This window comes from Saccostrea cucullata, unplaced genomic scaffold (assembly GCF_032062105.1).
Source record: "Saccostrea cucullata isolate Sc308-1 unplaced genomic scaffold, CSIRO_AGI_Scuc_v1 ctg359, whole genome shotgun sequence".
NCBI lineage: Eukaryota > Metazoa > Mollusca > Bivalvia > Ostreida > Ostreidae > Saccostrea > Saccostrea cuccullata.
This window is the reverse complement of record NW_026935991.1, coordinates 170,933-194,710: the sequence shown is the minus strand read 5'-3', so window position 1 is coordinate 194,710 and position 23,778 is coordinate 170,933. Positions and strand designations below refer to the sequence as shown.

The 23,778-nt window shown below is 33.2% G+C and overlaps 1 protein-coding gene across 1 annotated transcript; it reads right to left on the bottom strand.

Moving 5' to 3' along the window:
• Positions 1-397: 397 nt before the first annotated feature.
• On the bottom strand, positions 398-22,618 carry LOC134244462 (little elongation complex subunit 2-like). The gene is made up of 22 exons (XM_062726734.1): positions 22,489-22,618; positions 20,985-21,085; positions 20,791-20,895; positions 20,311-20,392; positions 20,000-20,111; positions 18,018-18,328; positions 13,610-13,783; positions 13,222-13,374; positions 12,897-13,068; positions 12,405-12,527; positions 11,807-11,935; positions 9,815-9,952; positions 9,301-9,460; positions 5,796-7,799; positions 5,090-5,320; positions 3,248-3,402; positions 2,897-3,026; positions 2,423-2,507; positions 2,164-2,214; positions 1,809-1,892; positions 973-1,121; positions 398-690 (listed from the first exon to the last, which is right to left on the bottom strand). Exons 1-22 carry the CDS (start codon positions 22,572-22,574, stop codon positions 599-601), a joined length of 4,827 nt encoding a protein of 1,608 aa, XP_062582718.1. The 5' UTR covers positions 22,575-22,618; the 3' UTR covers positions 398-598.
• Between the last annotated feature and the right edge of the window lie 1,160 nt (positions 22,619-23,778).

The window sequence follows — 23,778 nt, the reverse complement described above, 5'->3', positions numbered from 1 at the left end:
TATACAGTATAACTTGGGAAGCTATTAAATTCTTTCCCTAATATCAAATGTTGAATTTAATTTTTTTTTATTTTCCCTCTAGCTCACACACTCTTTAGGGTGGATGGGGGTGGGGGGTTGTGGTTGGGGAAGTGAGAGGGGGGGGGTTAAATCTAGATGTAAATGTATCTTTGGAACTCACATGGAAATGAAACTATTTTTTCTTGGTTTATGCTAGTTATGATGCAAAATATTCAGCATATGAATATACATATACGATTCACCGTTTGGTGGAATGCAAGTACATCCACCTTCTTTTAAAAGTCCAAACTCTCTATGAAAACTCTATATCAATTTCCCTAACTAAAAGCTAGTAATCTCAGTTCATAAGTCTGGAATCATAAGCAGAAAAGAAGCAGATGGTGGGCTCTTTTAATAAGATTGCATCCACTAATTGAGAAAGGTCATATAAACTGATTAGAGGCCATTGATACTCTTGTGTTTTTTTTTTTTATTTCAGAAGACCAGATCAATCACTTCTACTGGACAGAGATACATACAGGAAATGGCACATCTGAAAGATATCCAGGATGTACAACTGTATACATATCACAGAGATTTACACAGAGTTCTTGTTCTTTTTGCGCTTTGCTTTATTTTTCTTCTTTCTTTTGTTGCTTTTATTCTGAGATGAGTAGGTAAATTTGAAATCTGCAAAACAACATTTCATCAACTTGAAGAATTCCAAAAGTATGTATAATAACGGGATTTTCAAAGAGAGCAACCAGCTGACAAAGATATTTTTTGCAAAACACATTATCACAATCTTTTAAAATTTTACACTAAAAAGGTTGAAAGTGCATTTTGAATTACAAAGCCATATAACAGAAGAAGTTTATGATGAATTAATAATTCAAATTTTGCCCATTGAAGACGCCCCCTCCAGTTTTTAAAGTGCTATTTCTCTCTCTCTAAAAAAAAAGTTTCACCTACCTGGTGGGTCAAAGGTCACTGGGATTCTGCCATTCATTGTGTGGTAGGGGAGCATAATAGTGGGATCCAGAGGGGTCCATTGAACCTTCCGCTTATCAAACTCGGGATCAGCAAACCCAAGCTGATTGAAATGTAGGTCATAGGAACCTCTGGGAAAGAAATTCTTTTTCTTAGACATACATTTTCATACAAATAAAACAAGAGGCTCATGGCCTTATAGGTCACCTGAGTATCCTGTAACAACTTTCCAACAAATGAATTTGATACCTGTTTTAAACCAGAGGCCATGAAATTCACAATTTTGAAAGAGACACCATTTCTTATCATCATTATACATCAAACTTTGGTTACTTAATACCCAGAGGTAAATCAAGCAACAAAGAGAAAATCAGTGCATGACCTAGCATCAGACCCAAAGCTGATTGAAAGGGCCCAGAAATGTAGCAGTCATAGGAACCTCATTGGCATAAGAAATTGTGTTGAAATATATAAATATATAAACATTTTTCAACACATGACCCACGGGCCCTGAAATTCAAACTTTCAAAGAGGCATCCTTCCTTCTCATAACTATGTACATAGTTCATACACCCAGGCACAGAAAAGATTTTCAAGGAAATATTTTCAATATAAATAGCCCGGCCCTAGCATAAGACCATAGAGAACAAAGAGAAAATCTATGATTATTTCACTGAAGTGGCTTTTAGCGTGACATTTAAACATCTGAAGACAACATTCTTGAACATGACAAAATTAACAAAGGGATCATATTGTGAAAATTGATGATGATGACTCACACACCACTTTACCAGTGAAATAAAAGATAACATTAATACCTTTTATTGTCCTCAGTAGCTTTCTTTATTACACATTTATCTGAGGACTTCTTGTGACTTAGAAGATACTGGCCAGGAGAAAGCCTATAATCAAAGAACTGAAAGTACTACTACTAACTGGATTTCATGTTCATGAAGAAACAACAAACTTTACCTATATGTCTACTTCTCATACAAACAGTTTGTCTTTAATTTATATTTTGGTTATATAGTAGCAATAACTAAATAATTAAAAAATAAACAATTCAACATACAGTATACTAAAGTTTCAAGGTTAAGTTCATAAACCATATCCTTGTTGTCTTGATGAATTGAATACATGCACATTGCTTTTTGTGATAAAACTCATACTCACTGATGAAGATGGTGGAATATATTTTGCAACAGTAAAAAGCCATTCCCTGGGCTATTGAAAAAAAGATATCAGAAATCAAATGAGGATAAATATTGGATCCTCCATAGAATTCTTATGCATTTCTTAATTAGGGTAATTTAATTATAATATTCAATTTAATCACATAAGGACAATATATTGTTTTTTTTCAGAATTGACATAAATTGTAACTGTAAAATCTCAAGAGAAATTGAAATCTCAGTCGAATAAAAAGCCTTACCTAAAGCTCTGTGATGGTGGAACAATCTGTGCTGCTTGTAATTCTTCTACGGAAAATAGCTCAGTTCTCTGGGTGTGAAATCTTGCTAAAATGATGGAAACATATACATCAATGTGTCTGTTTGTGGGTTGTGGGCCATAAGTAGGTACATATTAGTAAATAAAATACCATTATAAAGTCAACTAAGGAAAAAGATTCTAGGTTCAGGGTCTGAAAATGATATTAATAGAAATCTAGGTTCTAGGTGACTCACTGACTGTTTCTTGTTTCCATTTATTTATCATGACTTACCCCTAAGGACCAGATAGAAAGTTTGGTATGATGTACACAAGTAAGAAGAGATCCAGGTTCTAGCTGTCTCATTACCATTTCTATTTATAATGATTACCCCTAAGGACTCGGCAGTTAGGTCTGATGTAAGAAGATATCCAGGTTCTAGCTGTTTCACTACTAGTTCTATTTATAACAACTTACCCCTAAGGACTCGGCAGTTAGGTCTGATGTAAGAGGAGATCCAGGTTCTGGCTGTTTCACTAGGAGTGACCTGTTCCATTCCAAACTGACACTGATACTCCAGCTTTGGCATCAGATGAACAAATGATAACTGTCAAAAGATTAAGGACTATTTAAAAAACTATCATAAACATATCATCTATTACATGGAGAATTACAACTTTTGCATCTGTTTCAGACAGTATTATTCATTACGGCATTTAATTTTTCTAAAATGTTGGTAACTGTTCAGAACATAAATTACTGTTCTTGAGAACATTTGATTGAGAAAGACTTCGTTAAATGGCCTTTAATTACGGTAAATTACACTACCTGCTGATTCACGTCTCTGATGACCCCATGAATGTTACAGCGAACTATGACCTTAAATCCTCCTAAATCCCAAAGGTTATAGGTCACATTGTTTCGTTGTGGAAACTTGTAAACATGATTACTGTTCTCAGCTGTAAAACTGGACTGATTTTGTTCTTAAAGAGAAAAGAAAATGTTGTAATTGCCTCAAATGAATACTAAATATTGTTATACATCTAAAGATCAGATAAAATTTTAATAAATATTTTTCCATGAATAAAGCTATTAAGATTTGAAATGCTATATTTGTTATTTTATGCTTTCCTTAGAAAACAAAATTCTATTTTCTGTTCTGGCTAATCTTTAAATTAATTAAGAATTAGATTGCTTTCTACCTTGTAATCCCTAAAATTAGTGTTTTTACTGTACATTGTAAATGATGACATCATAGTTATGGAAAAAGATCCATAAAAAGATATTTTTTCTAATGTTAGTGAATGCCTAGCATCACCAAATTAATCATAGCTCAAGGACAAGTTATTACTCTTTTATAAAGGGTTTAATTGGTGTTTAATAAATAATAAAAATTAATGAAAATATAGAAGGTACAAAAATATTACATTGCTATGGAAATGAGAAGGTAAAATCAAAATTACAGAGGTGTGATCACAATTGATAAATAATTTAGAATACTTTTTACATTAATAAATTTGCTGTCAATTTCTACCCAGTAATAATTAAAGATCTTTCTAAATAAAAGAATTAATTACAACTAGGTGTTGAAATTTTCTTCATTGTTTCTGCTTTTACTGCTTAATCATCAGGAAAAGAAGAAATATTCTTATGAAGATTCACAATTTATGATAAAATCTGATAAACATACCAGTAACTATTCAGCTAATTCTTTTAAATCACTTGGTATATATTAATTACTTCAGTACATATCTATGAAATCCTACACTACAGAAACTTTTTTTTAAATTTTATGTGACACAGTAAATGCCCAATTGAATTAGCCCATCATATTTTAAAATACATGTATTATCTATAAATTCTGAAAATCTTTGCTATTCGAGGCCATGGGAACAATAAAAATGATTTGTTTGATGTATTCCGATCGACCCATCAAACTTGCTCCTACCCAATCATTTTTTTCAGCACTTTGAATTCTTAATTTTTTCCAGTTTCTATAGTATAAATTCTCTTGGATGTTTTTTTTTTTTATTTGAAAATTTCATAGCAATAAATTATAAATCTATATATTTATATCTATCCAGTGTGTAAAGAAAACAAAAATAAATTTCTGAGTGTGTGATTTTTTTGTCCAATACTGTTAAGCAAAAAAAAAAATAATTAAGTACTTACCTATTTACCCACCTTGATTAACAAGGGTCTGAGTACATCAAACAAAAATATTTTTACTGACGGCCCAATCATCATGTTTTTCATTATATCTTCAACAATTCAACTTCTAATTCCTATATACATTTACTATGTCATTTACATTGTTCTTAAAAAAGTATCATGGAGGGGAAATAGCTAAAAATCCCAATCTGTTCATATTTTAGACTCATTGCCATGGAATTGATGGAAATATAGATCCATTGAATTCAGATTATCATTAATTTTGTCAAAATTGGGAGGATATAATGGTCTACCTATACACAAAATTTCCAAATAATATAATCATATAATGATACATAATCTAACTGCAAACACATGATAGAAAGAGATAAATTATCAAGTTTTCTTTCAGTTTTGTTAATTTCATGTTTTCAGAATTATAAACTTAGTATCAACTGCAAAACAAAGAATAGAATGAATTCACAAATGATAAATCAAATACAAAAATAATTTTAGTACCTTCACCCGATTTAAGAAGCGTCTGCTGCACATTGAGTAAGCTATCCAAACTGAACCTGTCTTCTGCTTTGTGTGTTTGTTGGTTGGTTTTCTTGCTCTCCCTTGATTTGACCTCTGACCCCTGTGTTGATTGGTTAGTTTCTGGTTTTGTGACAGGGTGAGCTGGTGTAGATGACAGTCTGCCAACACGACTTACTCTTTTGTGTGGTCCAATGTTGCCCAAGAGGTTTTCTGTACAAATAAAAATCAAAGTAAAATGTATCGGTAAATGAATTATACATGTATTAGTGGAAATTCATTTTTCAATAAGTTAATGTAGATTTGATGTAGCACATTTCTGAATAATATTACAGGAGTTTGAGGTTTTTGCCATGCTAATTCAAAGCTCATGGCTGGTCAATCAAGTGATTCAATTTACTTTATTGATAAAATTTTGAACTCCTGTCCTTTAACATTTAAGTACAACCTTTGGAAAAATTCTATGGTTTCTAATTTAGCAAATTTAAAACTTAACACATCTTTTAAGGTTGTGAACAAATTATACATATAGCAACAATAGCAACCATGAACTGGTGCTAACTGCATTGCTATCTTTATATGCATCACATTGCATTATTCTATCTTGGTGATTTAAAAGTACTTCCATATGATAATCAGCATGCTATAAAAATACAAAGTATCTAGTCAATGTCTTAACAACACTTACCAGCAATGTCTGGCCTTGGTCTTTTAGCCTGCACTGGTACATCTGCCACAGATATCTCTAATGGAACTCTGATACTGTGTTCATCTTTCTTAGTTTCCAGACCTGTGACAGCTTTAGCACCATCCTCAGGGGGTTTCCTGGCCTCTGATTCAACCTCTTTAGATCCCCCTGCTTCAGACTTGCATTTCCTCCTTGATCGATTAGCTGCCTCCTTTTCAGGGACCTCATCTTCTGACGTCCCACCAACTGAGGACCTAGATCTGGATCGTGTCGACATACGGAGTGGAGCTGCCACTTGACCTTTTTCACTCTCATTTTCCTCAGCTTTCCATGACTCAGGAGTAGGATTTTTCCGGGGCCTTCCTCTTTTCCTTTTCACTGGTTGGGCAGTTGGTTTGATTTCCTTTTCCTCATTTTCACTGTCTGATGTAATGACATCTTTCTTAAACTTTTTCCTCTTTGACATTACTTTTTCTTTAGAATCATCATCTTCCTCATGATGCACATCTGATTCACAACTTTGAACTGTGTCACTGAAGCAACCTCCTACATGTATACTAACTGTATTCTGTGCAGTCTGTCCAGTTTCTGTGTTACGAGAATCCAGACTCTGGCTGTTTTTCCTGTACCTTCCTGATCTCCTTAATGGTGTGCCTACAGGCTTTTCAAAAATACCATCAGGTGAATGACTCATCTCTTTTGACATCTGACCCTGGCATGATGTATCAAAAGTCTCATCTTCACTTTCTCTACACAAAGGAATGACAGGACACTGCATGGTTTCAGAGAAGTCAGAAAGTCCTCCTTTCACTGGACTAGTGGGAGACTCCTGTCTCCTAGCTGGGCTCTGAGAAGGATTAGGAGTATAGTCTGATCCTATAGGAATGATCCTGCAGACCTCTGTATCCTCCTGACCTGGATCAGGACTAGCTGGAGTAGGACTGGCAGGAGCCTCATCAAACACTTCTACCTTCTTCGTAGGACTCTCCATAATGAAGAGTTTGTCCTCATCTTCACTGCTGTCCTCCTCACTTGGGACAGGTGCACTCCTTGTCTGAATTCTCTCCGACTTCCTAGTGGTGGTTTTCTGATCACTCTCATTAAACAATTCAGGTGTGCGCCATGGAATCATTTGAGGTACTTCATCAATTTGGCTACTACCTATGTTCTGCTCTAACATCTGAGAGATTTTATTTTCTGAGTTTATATTTATATTTTCCACTGGAGAATCTTTCACAATTGTATCATAAGAGACTGGTTGAGAATGCTCCTCCTTTGGTACATTTCCTACATCTGCTGAACTTTGCTCATTTCCTGCTCTATGTACATTTAAGTCATTTTCCTTATGAATTTCCTGCACTTCACTTGAATTTCCTACAGGACTTGTTTTTATTTCTGTTACATCCAAAGCTGGATTTTCCTTTGCCAGACTTTGTGTGGGTAATACCTGTTTCTGGGGTTTGTGCATTTCTTTGATCTTTCTGAGCAAATCTTGATCAGAATCCTTAGGCTTTGCTTTCTCTGCAGTTTTCTTAAATTTATATACACTTGCAGTTCCAAATGATTCCAAATCATCTATGTTCAACTGAGATTCTATTTCCATGTCCACTGCTGATGTTTGCTTGTTTTTTGCTGTTGTATTTTCCTTTTTCTTTGCAGTCCCAAAGCATTCAAGGTCTTCTAGAGAAATATCTCCAACAGAAAATGGTTCTTCTTTCTTTTTGATGACACTTCTTTCTCCCATTTCAACAGAGCTTGTTTTGGAACTTGCTGTATTGTTTGAATTTGTTGACTGTTGATAAACTTGAGAAGTTGCTCCTACCTTTGCATCAACCCTAGATTCATCAATCTTGCTGAACACATGGCCTTTCTGTGATGGCCTGGCTATAAACGCCTTCAGAGCATACTTGAAGTACTTTGTGTTTTTATCTTTGGGGGTAAGCTGTGGTTGTAAAAATGGCCTGTCTATGTAGACAACCCTTTGCACCAATACTTTATCACCATCTACAGAAGAATAAGAGGAAGTTGCATATGAAACCCGATTGTCTTGATTTTTAATATCAATTAAAACAAGAGGCCCATGGGCCACATCGCTCACCTAAGAAGCTTTGGCCATTCTGTTCTTTACCAGATTCCCCCCTTGTAATACATATTGTGACCCCACCCTACCCCACTGATCATAATGTAGACAATTTGAAATCTACACTACCCTAGGATGCTTCCACACAAGTTTCAGCTTTTCTGGACCAGTGGTTCTTGAGAAGAAGATTTTTAAAGATTTTTCCTATATATCTCTATGTAAAAATTTGATTCCTCATTGTGGCCCCGCCCTATCTCCGGGGGGTAATGATTTGTACAATTTAGAATCTACACTACCTCAGGGGGCTTCCACATAAGTTTCAGCTTTTCTGACCAAGTGGTTCTTGAGAAGAAGATTTTCAAAGATTTTTCCTATACATTTCTATGTAAAACATTGATTCCCCATTGTGGTGCCGCCCAACCTTGGGATCATGATTTGAACAATTTAGAATCTACACTACCCCAGGGGGCTTCCACATAAGTTTCAGCTTTTCTGACCAAGTGGTTCTTTAGAAGAAGATTTTCAAAGATTTTTCCTATATATTTCTATGTTGAACTTTGATTCCCCATTGTGGCCCCACTGATCATAATTTAGACAATTTGAAATCTACACTACCCCAGGATGCTTTCACACAAGTTTCAGCTTTTCTGGACCAGTGGTTCTTGTGAAGAAGATTTTTAAAGATTTTTCCTATATATTTCTATGTTAAAATTTGATTCCCCATTGTGGCCCAACCCCCGGGGGTCATGGTTTGAACAACTTAGAATCTACATTACCCCAGGATGCTTCCACACAAGTTTCAGCTTTTCTGGCCCATTGGTTCTTGAGAAGAAGATTTTCAAAGATTTTTCCTATATATCTCTATGTAAAACTTTGATTCCCCATTGTGGCCCCGCCCTAACCCCGGGGGTCATGATTTGAACAATTTAGAATCTACACTACCTCAGGGGATTTTCACATAAGTTTCAGCTTTTCTGGCCCAGTGGTTCTTGACAAGAAGATTTTTTAATGACCCCACCCTATTTTTGTCTTTTCTTGATTATCTCCCCTTCTGAGGGGACTTGGCCCTTCATTTTTACAACTTAAATTCCCATTCACCCAAGGATGCTTTGTACCAAGTTTGGTCAAAATTGGCCTAATGGTTCTTGAGAAGAAGTCGAAAATGTGAAAAGTTGACAGACCGACGGATGGACGGACAGCTAGACGGACGGACGGACGACGGACAAAATGTGATCAGAAAAGCTCACTTGAGCCTTCGGCTCAGGTGAGCTAAAAAAAAAGAAATCTAACGTTAAATAATATGTTCATGTGTTATTTAAATTCATAATGATTAATAACTTTGTCAAAGCATAAACTGAAAACAAATATTTTTTCATTCATGAAACTATTTACATGTATGTTTTCATTTTTAAAAATCATTCTGACCTTTTAATTTGTATTCCCTGACAACAAATGGCATCTCCCATTCCTCCAGGTGTTTGGGGGCATGGTTGTCCACCAAGCACTGAAGGGCCCCGGCTGATATCACAATGTGGGCTCGATTCTCTACGGCCAAGTGTGTGGCATTGTCATCCAAAGTACAAGGCTGTACAGAAAAAATATATACATGTATATATCAAATAAAATACAGATCCTACCATTGAAGAATTGAAACAATTATCATTTGCGGGGTTCAATTGATTTTTATGCTTATGTTGTGGTATTATGAGGGTATACACTCTCAACCCCAATTTTCTACCTCAATGAATACTGAAATTGATCAATAAGCAATATTTCCATGACAAGAAGTTTGTCATAAAAATTACATCTCATCACAATCATTTTTTTTAATTCAAGGCAATGCACAAAACTTGACCACCACCATGGCAAGAACATAAATGATTCCAAAGTATGCATCATACAAAAGTGAAGAAATATAAAGTATATAGACACAACATGCCTCATGATTCCAGGCTCCTGGTCTGTGATTTCTGCTTTTAGACACAGGATACTGCTGACTGACCGCCGGGGAATCCAGAGGTAGCTCTGGCTTCAGCTGCTGGGTCACTGTAGGCAGCATCATCTTAGGTACAATTCCCTTAGAAAGAAAATCATACTGCTTAAGAGCCATTCTCTGTAATGATTTGAAATTTTATATAGGAGCTGTGGCACGCATAGTCTCAGAATTTCTCCAAACTCTCTATGATAAAAGTCATTGATACCCTAAATTGAAATCAGGCAAAAATTGGTTGCTATGTTTTATAGTTACCATGGCAACATGTCTTAAAGTTCGAAAAATGGCATTTTTTAACATGTTTAGAGCCCCATAGTTAACATTTGCGGCAAAGCAAACAATTGGCAATGACTGTTTCCAAAAGTTGAAGGTCAGATGTCTCAAATGCATGATAAACATGTTTGGTAAATCAACTATTACATACGTTACTATGGTAACAAAGTATTCAAAAGTAAAAAAATACATTCATTGAATTTTATAAAGTCATACACGTAAAAATAAAAAGCAATTATAGGATGAAATGTGACCAAATAATAGAAAAAAGAGCCTTGAAACATATATCAAGAACAAAATATGATATTTCATTTTGGTTGGCAATGGTTGCCAAGGTTTTTATACCACAGAGAGCCTTCAAAGTAACACTCTGTATGTTTAAATCTGATTATCCACATTTCCTCGTAACTAATGATGAATTTTTAAAGATGTTGGTGTGCTCCTATTTTTCCCATTTCAAAAAAATCAGATTAGATTCTTTAAATATAGCGTTGCTATGGAAATAAGCAGAAAATATATGCTTAAAAAACTGAAAAATATATACGTACACCCAAAACTTTTATGATTGATATTTATTAACAGCTAACACTTTTAATTTTGATATCATCCAATCTCTAAGTGGATGCAAGAAGCTGGCACACAGGGTTTAATATTGATATAAAGTTCACAAAATCGAACATTTTCCCTTCTTGGTAACCATAGCAACAGTGTTGTTTTCTTCATCAAATTTTATCAGTATATGATATTCAACTTCAGTTCTAACAGATAAGTACTATTCAAACTGAGTCCTTTAATTTGTTTCTTGATTAAATGGCAATTTAATTCTTAATACAGCGAAAAATAATTCACTTTTAAGCACTGGTACTTTGTTTCCATGGTAACACTGCAAAGTAGTAATTATACCCAATTTTTCTTATGGTTTTGGTGTTGCAAGGTCCTAAGGATGCATATTTGCCAGTCTTGAATTTTCATGTTTTTCCTCAAGACAGTAGCATTAACCTAATCTTAGTTAATGGTTTTGCATGGTTATACTGTGTTACCATGGCAACCATAAAAGTTATTTATAGAATAATATTGCTTATACTTATATACTTAAAGTCAAACATTTTCATGTTTTTCTTAGTCGTTGATTGAGTTTGAGCATGTAACACCTACCATTAGTGAATACGGAGTTATTTTCAGCATATTTCACCATTTTAAATGTATTCCAAATGTACCCTTGGTTACCACTTACTTAATATATTCCATCAAGGTTCATGTTTTTGTTAAAATGGTTTGTTTGCTTTTTCTAGTTTTTATTAAGCCACAGTCAAGATTTAAAATGGCTGAAAATCTTGATTTTTCAAAGTTTTCCGGCTGTTGCCATAGCAACCGAGACACTTAGCAACGAAATTTTCTTTGATATTTGTTTCTGGTGTCAAGTACTAAGCATGGGTAAAGTTTCATCAAAATCGGTGACCATGCGTGGCAACGAAGTTTAAGTGGTTACAGAGAATGGCTATTAATGTTTTCAAAAACTGAACATATACATTTATTTTATTGACTTTCTTCTACTTTAATTTACCATGTTTATTTCTGATAGCTCAATACAGAGTTTTCAACATTTATATTTGAAAGACTAATCAAATGACACTGCATAGATAGAAATCTTTGTTGCTAACTTACCAGCTGTAGGAGAGGTTTTATAAACACCATCTTAGAAGGCTGACCCTCCCCGTCAATGTTAAATGATGATTCTGTGTTATAATATTTTGGGTATAACTCCGCCTCTTTCTTTCGACTATGGACATAATCCTGAAACAAAACCAGAAGTCTTTGATGAGTCTTAAGCTCTACTACACATTCACCCGGTACACATAACAGGAAAGAGAAGAGGTGCGCCTATTGTATACTTTGAAAAATTTCCCCAAAAATTTACAGAATAATATTCAAGTTGATGTTTTTTACAAAAAATTAAAAAGAAATCAAATAAAAATTAGAAGTATTATTCCTAGTTCTTTGTAACTATGGCAGTAATTTTAAACTGATATAACTTATACACAAGATTGTGCATCTTGCAAGCAAAGGATGATACATGGATTTCAAAATATATAACATATTTCCAGATAAGTCAGGGTGTTGAAAAATCAAGCTATAAATTATTTATTTTGTGGGGATGTAATCTAACAGCAAGAGTACAGGTACATGTATATGCAAACAAATTTTCATAACAAAGTAATGCCTATATACTGTATGTATCTATATGTATATACAACAATATCACCTCCATGTATTTTCTGGCTGCAGGATTCATGTAGGTATAGTCAGTTTTGTGGGCTGTGTTGGAAAGCATCTCCTGAAATTCCTGGAATTCTTTCTGTTCTTCTAGAACTTCACTTGTCAATATCTGTGAAAATATTACTGTCAACTATAGGCAATTTACTCAAGAATTCTACAACTACCTATCTTGAAGAAAAGGCCAATGAACCACAATGCTCATTTTATTATTTTGACACTTTGACTTAAATAAGTTTAAGTTATACAAAGTCTAACTTTACTAGTCAGTATTTGAAATATAAGCAAGTAAATAACTAAACTAAGTAAATACATGTACATGTAGTACCCAAGTCTTCATTTACATGAAATCACGGTCATTCAGTCATTAAAGTTTTATAATTATTTCATAGAAAATGTGACGACTGGAAGCAAACATCACATATAGACGATTCAAAAGATTAAACCATTGGGGGGGGGAGCAGTAGGGGGTATTAATTACCTGTAGCTCTCTTATTTCTCCTCTCTCCTCCGGTGTTGTATCAATGGAGGTTCTGTGGGAATATTTTTTGTAAAGATAAACATATCGCTTCTGTTGATCATGTGAGAACCTGGACTTTCTGGGAGGGGCTACTTTCTTAGTATGTGGTAACTCTGGGCACTTTTTCTTCTTTCTGCAATTTTCAAGATGTTCATTTTGTTTTACAAATTTGTAGTTTTTTTTATTTGTTTTAATTAAAAGTTTCCAATCTTTGTATATGTATTTGTGTAATATGATTATGATCAGTGAATGTAAAATAGGCAAAGAAACTGAAAATGAAGCTGACTGTTGTTCCTTTGCTGGGGTACTCTGTGGTATAGTCAATGTCCTCTCTGTTTGTTTAAGCTGAGATGCCCCTGCTTGTTTAGGCTGAGATTCTCCTGCATTGTCACCAGTGTCTGTAATTTTCTCTCCTTCTGACTTTGCATCTTTACTAAAACTTAAAAACGTGAAAGAAAAAGTTCCCCTTACCATTCTTATTAAAATTAGATGTTCCAAATTTTAATTAAATTATCCTCTAACATGACTTTAGCTGAGTGGATACATAAAAAAATATAACTTGATTAAGAATAATGTTATAGATCAGTCTTCAACAATAGTTCAGCATTTTCCACAGATGACCTATGACCTATGTCTCTTTTTGTTTTCTCTGAAAAATCAAAGTTCAAGCGTACTTAGTGTCAGCAGAACAACTTTCGACCTGCGCTGTATTAGGATACACTGGTTCCCCCTTCACCTGTCTAATCCTCATCAACAGCCTCTCCTCCAGGGTGGAGGGGGTCCTCGAGTATTTGTTGAAAGACTCCTCCGAAAAGAAACAATTGATCCCATTGATGGGCTCTTTATTACTAAAAACAACAAATAAAGAATTAAAAATCTGGAAATTCAAACAATGTTTTAAAGGGACTGTTACATATATACAAAGTAAACAAATAATAGAAAGAAAAAAAAATGGATGTTGTAATAAAGGACGGACATCAGAAATATTAACAGAAAAAATTCGAAATACTCATTCCCCATTTCATTTCACCAATACCTCTTAAATTTTGAGATATTACAGATCTATATTGTACAAATTAATCCTTTTTTTCATTTTTGGACTGGGAGTTTGGGTAGAAGCTTGTCGATGTATGGGTCTTACATGTAGCTGTCTCATGATCATGCAAGTTAGTTCTAACTTGAATTTTCTCAGATTAAAAAAGCAATAATTAAATAAAGAGTGTCGGGAAAAAGTCTTCATTATACACAAAAACACATTAAAATAAAAAAACAATCTTTAGACAACTTCCAGCTTTAAAACATATCTGTCGCACCTCCAAATCGTTTGAAAAGCCATTCTTCTATTTCTTACTTTCACTTTGTTGTATTTAATTGACAAGTCTTTCGTATTATTGTTCGTTTTACACTCTTTGCAGCCTGAAAAATGTGGATTCCTGCTTTCTCTCACCAAATTCTTTTTTTCTTGAGAGGCGTATATTACTGTTAATTTTGTATCCATTCCCTTCAAACAATTACATGTCTGAAAATTGAGGCATACTAGACCACAACAGAGGAAGGAGGGGGGGGGGGGGGGGGGTATATTCATTTGGTTGGATTTGCAGACAAATGACTTAGACCATAGCACTTTACACTAACAATAAAATAGCATAAATTTACCCCCCTCCCCCCCGTCTTTGTAATGCTTAATATTAGCATAGCTGCAGGAGATTCTGAAGTCAATTTTATGCAAATATATTTAAAATAATTATCATAGACATAAATCGAAATTATCAACAGAAATGTGTTAATGTAACCCTTCTCCTTTTCCCATTCAAAAAAAAAAAAAACGAAAGGTCAAGCGGCGCATTTTGTTAGCCAGATATGAAATCATAGAATTTAAACCTCCCTCCCCAAAATCACAAAATAAATATTTAACCACCCACACAACTGATAGATATATTTTATACTTAATCCCATAGATTTTATTCAAGAAATACAAATTTTAAGTACTGCATCTTTATTTCTTATTTAAATCATACATCAATATCTTACTTTGTCAATGCTGTGAAAAACATCATAAATCTTAACATCTAATGTTTGCGCATGTAAAACTGACAAACTCACTCCTTATAAATGCATGCACACAATGGAATGGAAACTGGTAGAGAAATTCTCTAAAGATAATAATACAATTTACACAAGTCGCATTACATTTATAACATATAAGCTCAACAAATCTGTATTTGGTCACATATCAAATAAATTATTCATTATTTTCATTTTATTTTTGTTGTCTCATCATAAAGAAACGTTTTCAGATATGAAAATAAATCCCATTATGTATTTTTTTCCAAGATTCTTTTTTTCAAAGTATACCTGAATCCTTTTTGGCTGAAGCATTAAAAAAGTAATATCGCCTTGTAATTCTGACTAGAAAATATGTGAAAATACAAAAAATGTACATAAAATTTTAGTAATACAAGTCAGCAAGTAATGCAAACATATTGATATATATACACATGCATTCAATTTTAGACCAATTCAAGAAATTTATACATGTAACAAAGTTACTTCAACTGAACATTCAATTACTTTAAAACAAGAGACAGAAAAGAACAATCATCATTTATCTTTTTTTTTTAATTCCGTAAGATTTGTGAAAAATTGTATGTTGCACAATATTCAAAGAATTCCTATCTTTTGCCAAATTAAACTGAATCAATATCATGCAGCACAAAATCAATACTGCAATGTACAGTAAAACTCAGTTATAACGAAGTCACTGGGACCTATGAAATTACTTTGCTATATCTGTAATTCGTTCTATCCGTATAAGGAAATAGTTAAATTTATAAAGCTGGGGATCCAAAATAACTTCGCTATATCCGTGAATTCGCAATATCCGTGTTCGTAATAAACGAGTTTTGCTGTATTGTGATTCCAAATAAACAAAATTACAATTATTCAACACAGAAAAACATGTTTTCAAAATTGATGAAATTCAAACATCAAGAAATATGGGCAAGAACATTTTATGAATTTGTAATGGTCAGAAAAATGTTATGTAAAAAAAATATTCCAAAAAATTTGAAGAGATGATATTGAAAAAAAGTGTACTTTTCCCTATGTACAGTTTGTACACAAAATATAGAGATACATCTATTTGACCCTTAAATGAATCAAGAGTAATATGTCAGCATATTTTCTCAGTCTAAAAATATCATAATTTCAGTACAACCTTTGAACAATTTTAAACTTCCTCAGATATGAAATCACATGAATATCTATGCTTGTAAATTATCTAGTTCATTCAGTATGACTTAATGTATCAACTATCAAACTCTTAATGAACTCTGCATTTCAAGCACATACAGATGCATTTAAAAAACAATAAAAACTCAACAAAAACAGATCATTATGCTTAAAAGTGTGCTCAGTATACTCAGTATACGATATACTTTCTGCCCTGCAGAAAAGGCAGTCCCTAATCCTGTATTCATGATAAAAGCCTTCACTGAGCATTAGGTGTTTTATATATGACAAGTTCAGAGAAAAAGATGGCATTAAATCATACAAATTATACCTCCCACTGCAGAAGATAAGGGAAAAAAAATTCTCTGACAAATATTTATCCCATACAAAATGAGTGATTGCTTTTACATAACAACTAGCAGTTATTCATTATCATTGCTGCCAAGATGAACATATTTACTGACAGCTAACTATACATTATCATTACATGAACTAGAGAAATTTATCAAAATATCGAACTAATTTTTTTAATACAATATTTTTTAATTATTACCAGTAATAATTTTTTTATCTGCAAAATGTTGGCTAAGAAGAACTTTCAGATAATAGGTAACAGGACTGTGTCCAATGGCTGAAGTACATGTGACTTGAAAATCATTGTTTGGTAGAGTGTAGCTCAATGCAGAGGAGTTCAATATACAGCTGTACAACAATATCTCATTTGTTGTCATCAAAATTGTACCCAGTTATTGTCATTGGACCTGTCAAAAGAAAAAAAACAATTAATCAAAGGCAATTATACACATAGTAATGAATTGCATAAAATTCTATACAAGGTGTTTTTTTTTTTTAATTTTTAAAACAAGTTACACATAATACTTAACTTAAATTCAAAATTTATCATAGAAAATGAATACATGTAGTTTTGTTTTTATAACATAAACCTGTACTTGCATTAAAATAAAAATATATAATAAAGAGGAAGGATCAAATGGGTGTCCTTTTCAAGGTTAACGTAAAAATACTACCATATCTGAAATTTGGTGGGGGTGGTGTGGGGGATACAGTGAATATCATCATGGAAAGTGCAGGAAAAAATACTGTCACAAAGTGAAGACAGGATGGGGCAAACTTTGAGTAAACATGGTAAGTATATACATGTATTATAAAAAGAAATGGCTGGTGTCCTGTCACCTTATTGTGGAATGTCACTCCATTAGTGTTTACCAGAACTTCACAAAGAGAAAAGATAATATGAGCATTGTATGAGAAGAGAGAGGGAATAGAACTTAAAAGATATCAAAGGGACAAGAAATTGGGATTTCATGTAACTGAATAGATACAACTGAATACACTCTTAAATAGTCTAATAGTTAAAGTCTCTATATACTGTACAAATGTAATACATGGCTTATGACAACTGAAAGGGTATGAATTATATATACAGTAGGTAAAACAATGTGTTTTTTTAAAGTGGAAGATAGGCTTCTACATGAAATACTACTTACATGTATATACATGTACATAATTATGTATTTGCATATTTACTATCTCCAGCATATAATAATTCAATTGCTTTATGTATTTAAAAAAAAAAGGACAGCAGATGGAAGAAAAATCACCTTTCTGTAAATGTTACATGTAGAATATGTACTTCACATATTTTGAACTAGTTTTGCTAGTACAGAATGCTAGTTTACATGTCTATTGAAATAAGTCAGTAAAAGGATTGCTTTATATGAGTTTCACGTGAGAATTATATTTTACGTAGAGTTATAAAGAAAAAAAAGTTTTTTTCCTTCAAAATTTTATAATGCTTTATTAAGTACAATGACAATTGCAAATATTTACCCTGCTCCTGTGAAATCCCCCCAAGGATCACTTTTGGTCTGTACAGGTTGAATGGGGGCTGTGTTTGAAGACGTACTGCTAGATGAATCACCAAAGTCAAAATCTAAAAGATCAACATTACTACCAGAGTTCTTATTCACTTGTGGTTGTGACACATTGCCAGAAGGTGGCGCTGGAAAAGTCTGTGGTAAAGCTCCACCTGGTGGTGGAGGTAATTTCATTCCCCCTGGAGGGGGAGGTAATATTCCTCCAGTTGTACCCCCTTTTGGTCGAGGTTTGGAAGTTGTTGTATCAGATCCTACTTTTTTCGTCTGTGGAATAAAAGCAAATTAAACAGCTAGAGCTATAATTATTGCAACTTTACACTTATTACTGTAATTTTAAAATTGTATCCTTAAGTTCCACACGGGCCAATAACAGACTGGTATTATACTTGATTTCACATGGTCAATTAAACATTTGTATATTTTTGATCACATACAATCAAGCATAGTGAGTTACCTGCCCTTGTGTTAAGTCCCATAGGTGGATCAATGTTAAATATCTAAATTCCTAAACAATGGTCTCTACTGCTTCAAAAACTAGGGCTAATTGTAACGGGGACCGTTACAGATGTTCCCCAAACGCTCCCCTACTCCCTTTTGGTGCCGTATTCCCTGTAAGCGCTATTAAGTAAGACACACTTTATGCAATTTAGACTTAAACAACGTTTTCCCAGAAGAATACAAAATGTATTCAAATTTTAGCATTGCACACGTGCTCATCTGAATGCATGTGCGTAATGACCACATCATCTTGTCTACACTATATATATATTTTAATATACTTAATAACAAATCAATTAATCCAGAAGTATTAGAAAATACACTCATTTAAGCGTATTTTAATATTACTCATTTCACATGCACGCAGGTGCATGCATGTGCATGAGGACTATACCTCCTTGTAGGAGTCTATTATGTCTGTCTATGTTCTAAATCCCATCCTGTTTGGTTGAAAAACAAGGGAGTTATAGCCATTTACAGTTTTAGCCAATAAGAATGCAGCACACGTGCATGCGCGTGTTTTCACGACAATTATTATATATCATATTGTAGTACATCCTAAAGTATGTATATATTTAGATTTCATAGCATTTCGTCAAAAAACAAAAAAGATATTGAGATTTTTGTTTCAGCCAATCAGAACGAAGCGCACGTGCATGTACGTGCATGATGACCATACCTTCTTGTAGGAGTCTATTATATCTGTCTATGTTCTAAATCCCATCCTGTCTGGTTAAAAAATAAGGGAGTTATAGCCATTTCAAGTTTAAGCCAATCAGATTGCAGCGCACGTGCATGCGCGTGTTTTCATGACAATTTTTATATATAATATTGTAGAACATCCTACAGTATGCCTATATTTTAAATTTCATATTATTTCGTCAAAAAACAGAAAAGATATTGAGATTTTTGTTTCAGCCAATCAGAGCGAAGCGCACGTGCATGCGCGTGAGTTCGTGCTAATTTGACAAGGTCATATTATCTACACTATTATTATATCTTTACATAATGAGTTTCAAATCATTTAATTAAAAAATGTAAAAGTTATAGCTATATTAAGTATATCGGTCATTTCACTCATTTCACGCGCACGCACGTGCATGCGTATGCGCGCAAAATGACCTTCGTTCCGCACACCTACACTACACACCTATTAACCCTAAAAAGGTTTTAGCTTAGTTGGATGAACAGTTTCTGAGAACACTCGCGGACAAAAAAGTACCGGAGAACAAAGAAGAAAAAAAAGAATAATAATAATAATAATAAGAAACCGAGTAAAAACAATATGTTCCCAAACTCCGTTTGGGGAACATAATTATGTATACTAACGTATTACCACAGGTTCTGGTTTCAATGGTTCTTACATTTGCATTTAATAAATGTAAGGTACATATTTCACACAAGGTATACCTTACACTCATGTTCAGACATGTATACCTTTGCTACATTAATAGTGATTGTTTGCCCTGCTTTAAAACCCAGGTCTAACTTTGGTCCACTGTCAAATTCTTTGGTGGCGACCTGTGCCTCCTCTTCTTTCTTCAACCATCTACAAAAATTTATATCTGGAGCTACAAGACATATCATATTATTCTGACATTGCTCAAAATTTAAAAGTAAAAAAAGTTTCGACTATTTACAATATTAAGATTGTAATAAAAATGACTTTGAAGCTACATCTGTAGCAGTAATTTGTTACAGAATCTCTTAGATTTATATGCAGAAGACTGCTACAATTAAATTCTTACTTGAAATGATCTTGTAACGCTACATTTAAGTCAAAAGAGTCGCTCCTATCATCAAACCCAATCCCTATAAAAGCACTGCGACCTGTAAACAATTCACATGAAGAATGTCTGAGAATAATGAATCAGTGAACTGATTTTACTTCATGGAGATCTATGACAGGAATTCTTGTCTACTGTATATCAAAGCAAATTATTGACTTGAGCAAATTATTAAATTCAAAGCTAGTTTGACCACACATTGTATGAAATATACACTTTAAGAAAGATAACTCTTGTCTCTAATGGCAGTAAGGATGTTCAATTTACAAATGACTAAAACCCAAACATCAGTATTCCATTATGAGATCCTCACTAAAAATTTAATTCATATTTTGTGAAATACAAACATTCTAGGTAAACATATTAAATTTACAATATTTAATAAGTTATCATGGTTTTGTCTTTATAACATCAGTAACATTTTTCTTCTTTCAGTATTACCATTATCATCTTTAATCCTTAGGACAAAGTATCGACTGGAATCCATAACACTCTCCACAGCTGCTCCAGGATGGCTGTCCACAGGGCACTGGGCAAAAAGCTCCCCTGAAAATAACATCACTCCTTGTTAGAATCAAGAATCAATATTAATAAACAGGATACAAGAGTAAGATGTGAGATTCTGGTAAGTGAACCTGATGTTTTGTCTTCCAGCTTGATAAACAAATCTTTGCCTTTGGCTACAACTCTTAATCTTCCATCCCAGTCTGGGGCATCAAGCTTCCAGTCAGAGGCCCTGCAAGCAAGTGAAGGTTTGGTTTATTAAAATGATAAATTATAATCAATAAAATAAGAACTGATATTGTCGCTATTGCTGTTGTTAGAAATTGTTGATAACGGTGACCCATGAAATACAAGAACACCATTTCTCTAATAACGATGAAAATCCATAAAAGTTGCAAACACGAGTGAATACAGAGAACTCAATCTTTTAAATGAATTGAAAAAAACAAAATCTTTGAAATCGTGAGTCACATTGATAATAGCTAGTATGTAATAATTTATCACCACCTTCAGCAATTTATTTATAAACATGTATTTTGAAGATTTTTTAGTATACAGTGGGATATGTCATTTTTAAAACATGCATAAATTAAATCAAATTTCTGTGACATTCTAGTGTATATGAAGCAGAAAGGTTGACAAAAAACTAAAACTTACTTAAAAAAATGTTACGAGTATTGTTTGAATTTCCTTGGCAAATACATTATATAGAAAACAGTATCCTTGACCAAAGCACCTATGGTGTATTAATATAGTACATATGTGATTTTGTTGAAAGACAAAGCTTGCAGTTAAATGAGTTATATCATACAGAGAGTATGTCACAACTACAACCAAGATTGACAAACTTTACTCATTAGTGATCAAATGGCAATGATACCCATTCAGAATGAAGAGTGCTTAATTTTTGAATGGTACCCAAAAGGAAATCAAAAGGACTCAAATTAATATATTATGATACTCTGAAAATTGATGATTTGAATTAAATTATGAATATTATAAGTTTACACAAAAGATGGCAAAAACATACATTTATATTTTTCTTCAAGAAATAACATACGACTTTAGTAGCACATCAAACACTAAAACTGGTCAGATATATGCTTATATTTCTTTTAGCTGAAATAAACAAAGTATTATCTATTTCTCATTCTGTTTTACCATATCTTAGTTTCTTACTATATGATATTTAATTAATGGAGAAATACGTTTTATTTTATGACATGTTCTAGGCATATGGTATCAGGGGTGGGTGGGGTGAGGGGTCGGTGGGGGACCTCCCATCCCCATCCCAAACACACACTTTCCCCTATAGTTAACTATAGTGAAAGCAATGCCACTGAGTGACTGACAACTAAGTAAGGAACATCTCAATACCTTTATCAAACTAATATCCTGATTCTGCTGAGGAATTTGGACTTTCTATTAACAATTTGTATTATATTTCTATTAACAATTTGTATTACGTTGTTATTTTATAAGGACTGAAGAACAAAGTATACACAACCCAACGTTTATTCCAGACACCGGGTGTCGAACCAAACAGAAACGCCCCCAAATTTAATTTCTCAAATTATTACGCTTCTAAACTCGACCTATTTCTGATCTTTTTATAAATATAAAGTAGACTATCACCTGTAACCCCTATTTGATGGTCGGGGAGGAATTCTGTATACGTGGACATTGTTTTTCACACACAAAACACTTTCGTAGTCGGCCATGGTAAACAACCTACTTCCGGTGATCGTGAAAACAAAATTGTAATATTGGAACATTATTGATAACCACAAAATATCCGGGAAATATTTTTGACCAGTGCTTTTGTTTCACAGTATTTCTGTTTGTAACATTCTAAGAAAAAAATCTTCATTATGTTTTATAAGCATAGAAAGTATTATATTATATATAGGAAAAAAGTATCAAAATTTTAAATTTATACCACGGGCACCTGAAGTGTGCACCCTCTTTTTCAATGATAAAAAAGATCCTGTAATTCGAAATAAAATGACATTGCTCAGCCATTCACGTCATATTTCGTGACATTTTCGTTAACGAAAACAACTTACACTTTTTTCACGTGTAGAGATTCGCCATGTATCGTAAAATAAAGATATGCAAATATACAACCCTCGATGGTTATTGAAAAGAATCTATTAAAGTTGCAAAATATGATTTGAAAAAATTAATCATGTAATTTGGATAGAAGATAACGATGAACTATTTAAATTTGGAAAAGAAAACTCCAAGTTAAAGTTATTTATTAGAACTTGCACCATTCCTTTACATAATTAAAATATATATTTCAAAATCCCCTTAATTTTTTTTAGACATTTAAATTCATTGTCCGAGTGAATCATGGGCTTTTTCTATTTTTACTCGTGGATTGTGTCCTACTTAGTTCGCATTCTGTACACGTATCCAGTATTGATAAAATCACTTCTGCGCTATAGATCAATCAAAAACTATATTACACACACCACGTATCGAATTTCCATCTAGTACATACGTGTACAACATAACGACCCGATATTCATGCAGTATATATAAAAGTGACATAAACTGCATTAGTTTGATTTCTTTTTGGTGCATGAATTATTTTGCATTAATTATATTCAACTCAAATGCAAGTCAATAAGTAAATGGCATGATTAGTGATCAAAATCTTTGAAACATGTTAGAGCTATCTTGTCCACAAAAAAGAAGCAATTAAAAGAATGTACCTTAACAATGTATATATGCATATCATTCATAAATGTATTTTTTTAAAAATATAAGCCTATGGTTGTAAAGATTTTGTAGCATATCAATATTTTTGACAGACTTGTATATCTACATACAGCTGTAGCATAAAATATTTATTTTCCTATTTACTTGTTTTGTGAAAGGATGAATGCAAGAACATTTGTTTTAGGTCTCACGATTGTA

What these genes read in the sequence shown, in the direction of transcription:
- LOC134244462 (XM_062726734.1), bottom strand. Translation starts at nt 22,574, where the DNA reads ATGGCCGACTACGAAAGTGTTTTGTGTGTGAAAAACAATGTCCACGTA. An exon ending in TCACTATTAATGTAGCAAAG is followed by an intron (nt 18,329 to 19,999) that starts GTATACATGTCT and finishes TTTATTCCACAG; the next exon opens with ACGAAAAAAGTAGGATCTGA. An exon ending in AGTTGTTCTGCTGACACTAA is followed by an intron (nt 13,375 to 13,609) that starts GTACGCTTGAAC and finishes CACGTTTTTAAG; the next exon opens with TTTTAGTAAAGATGCAAAGT.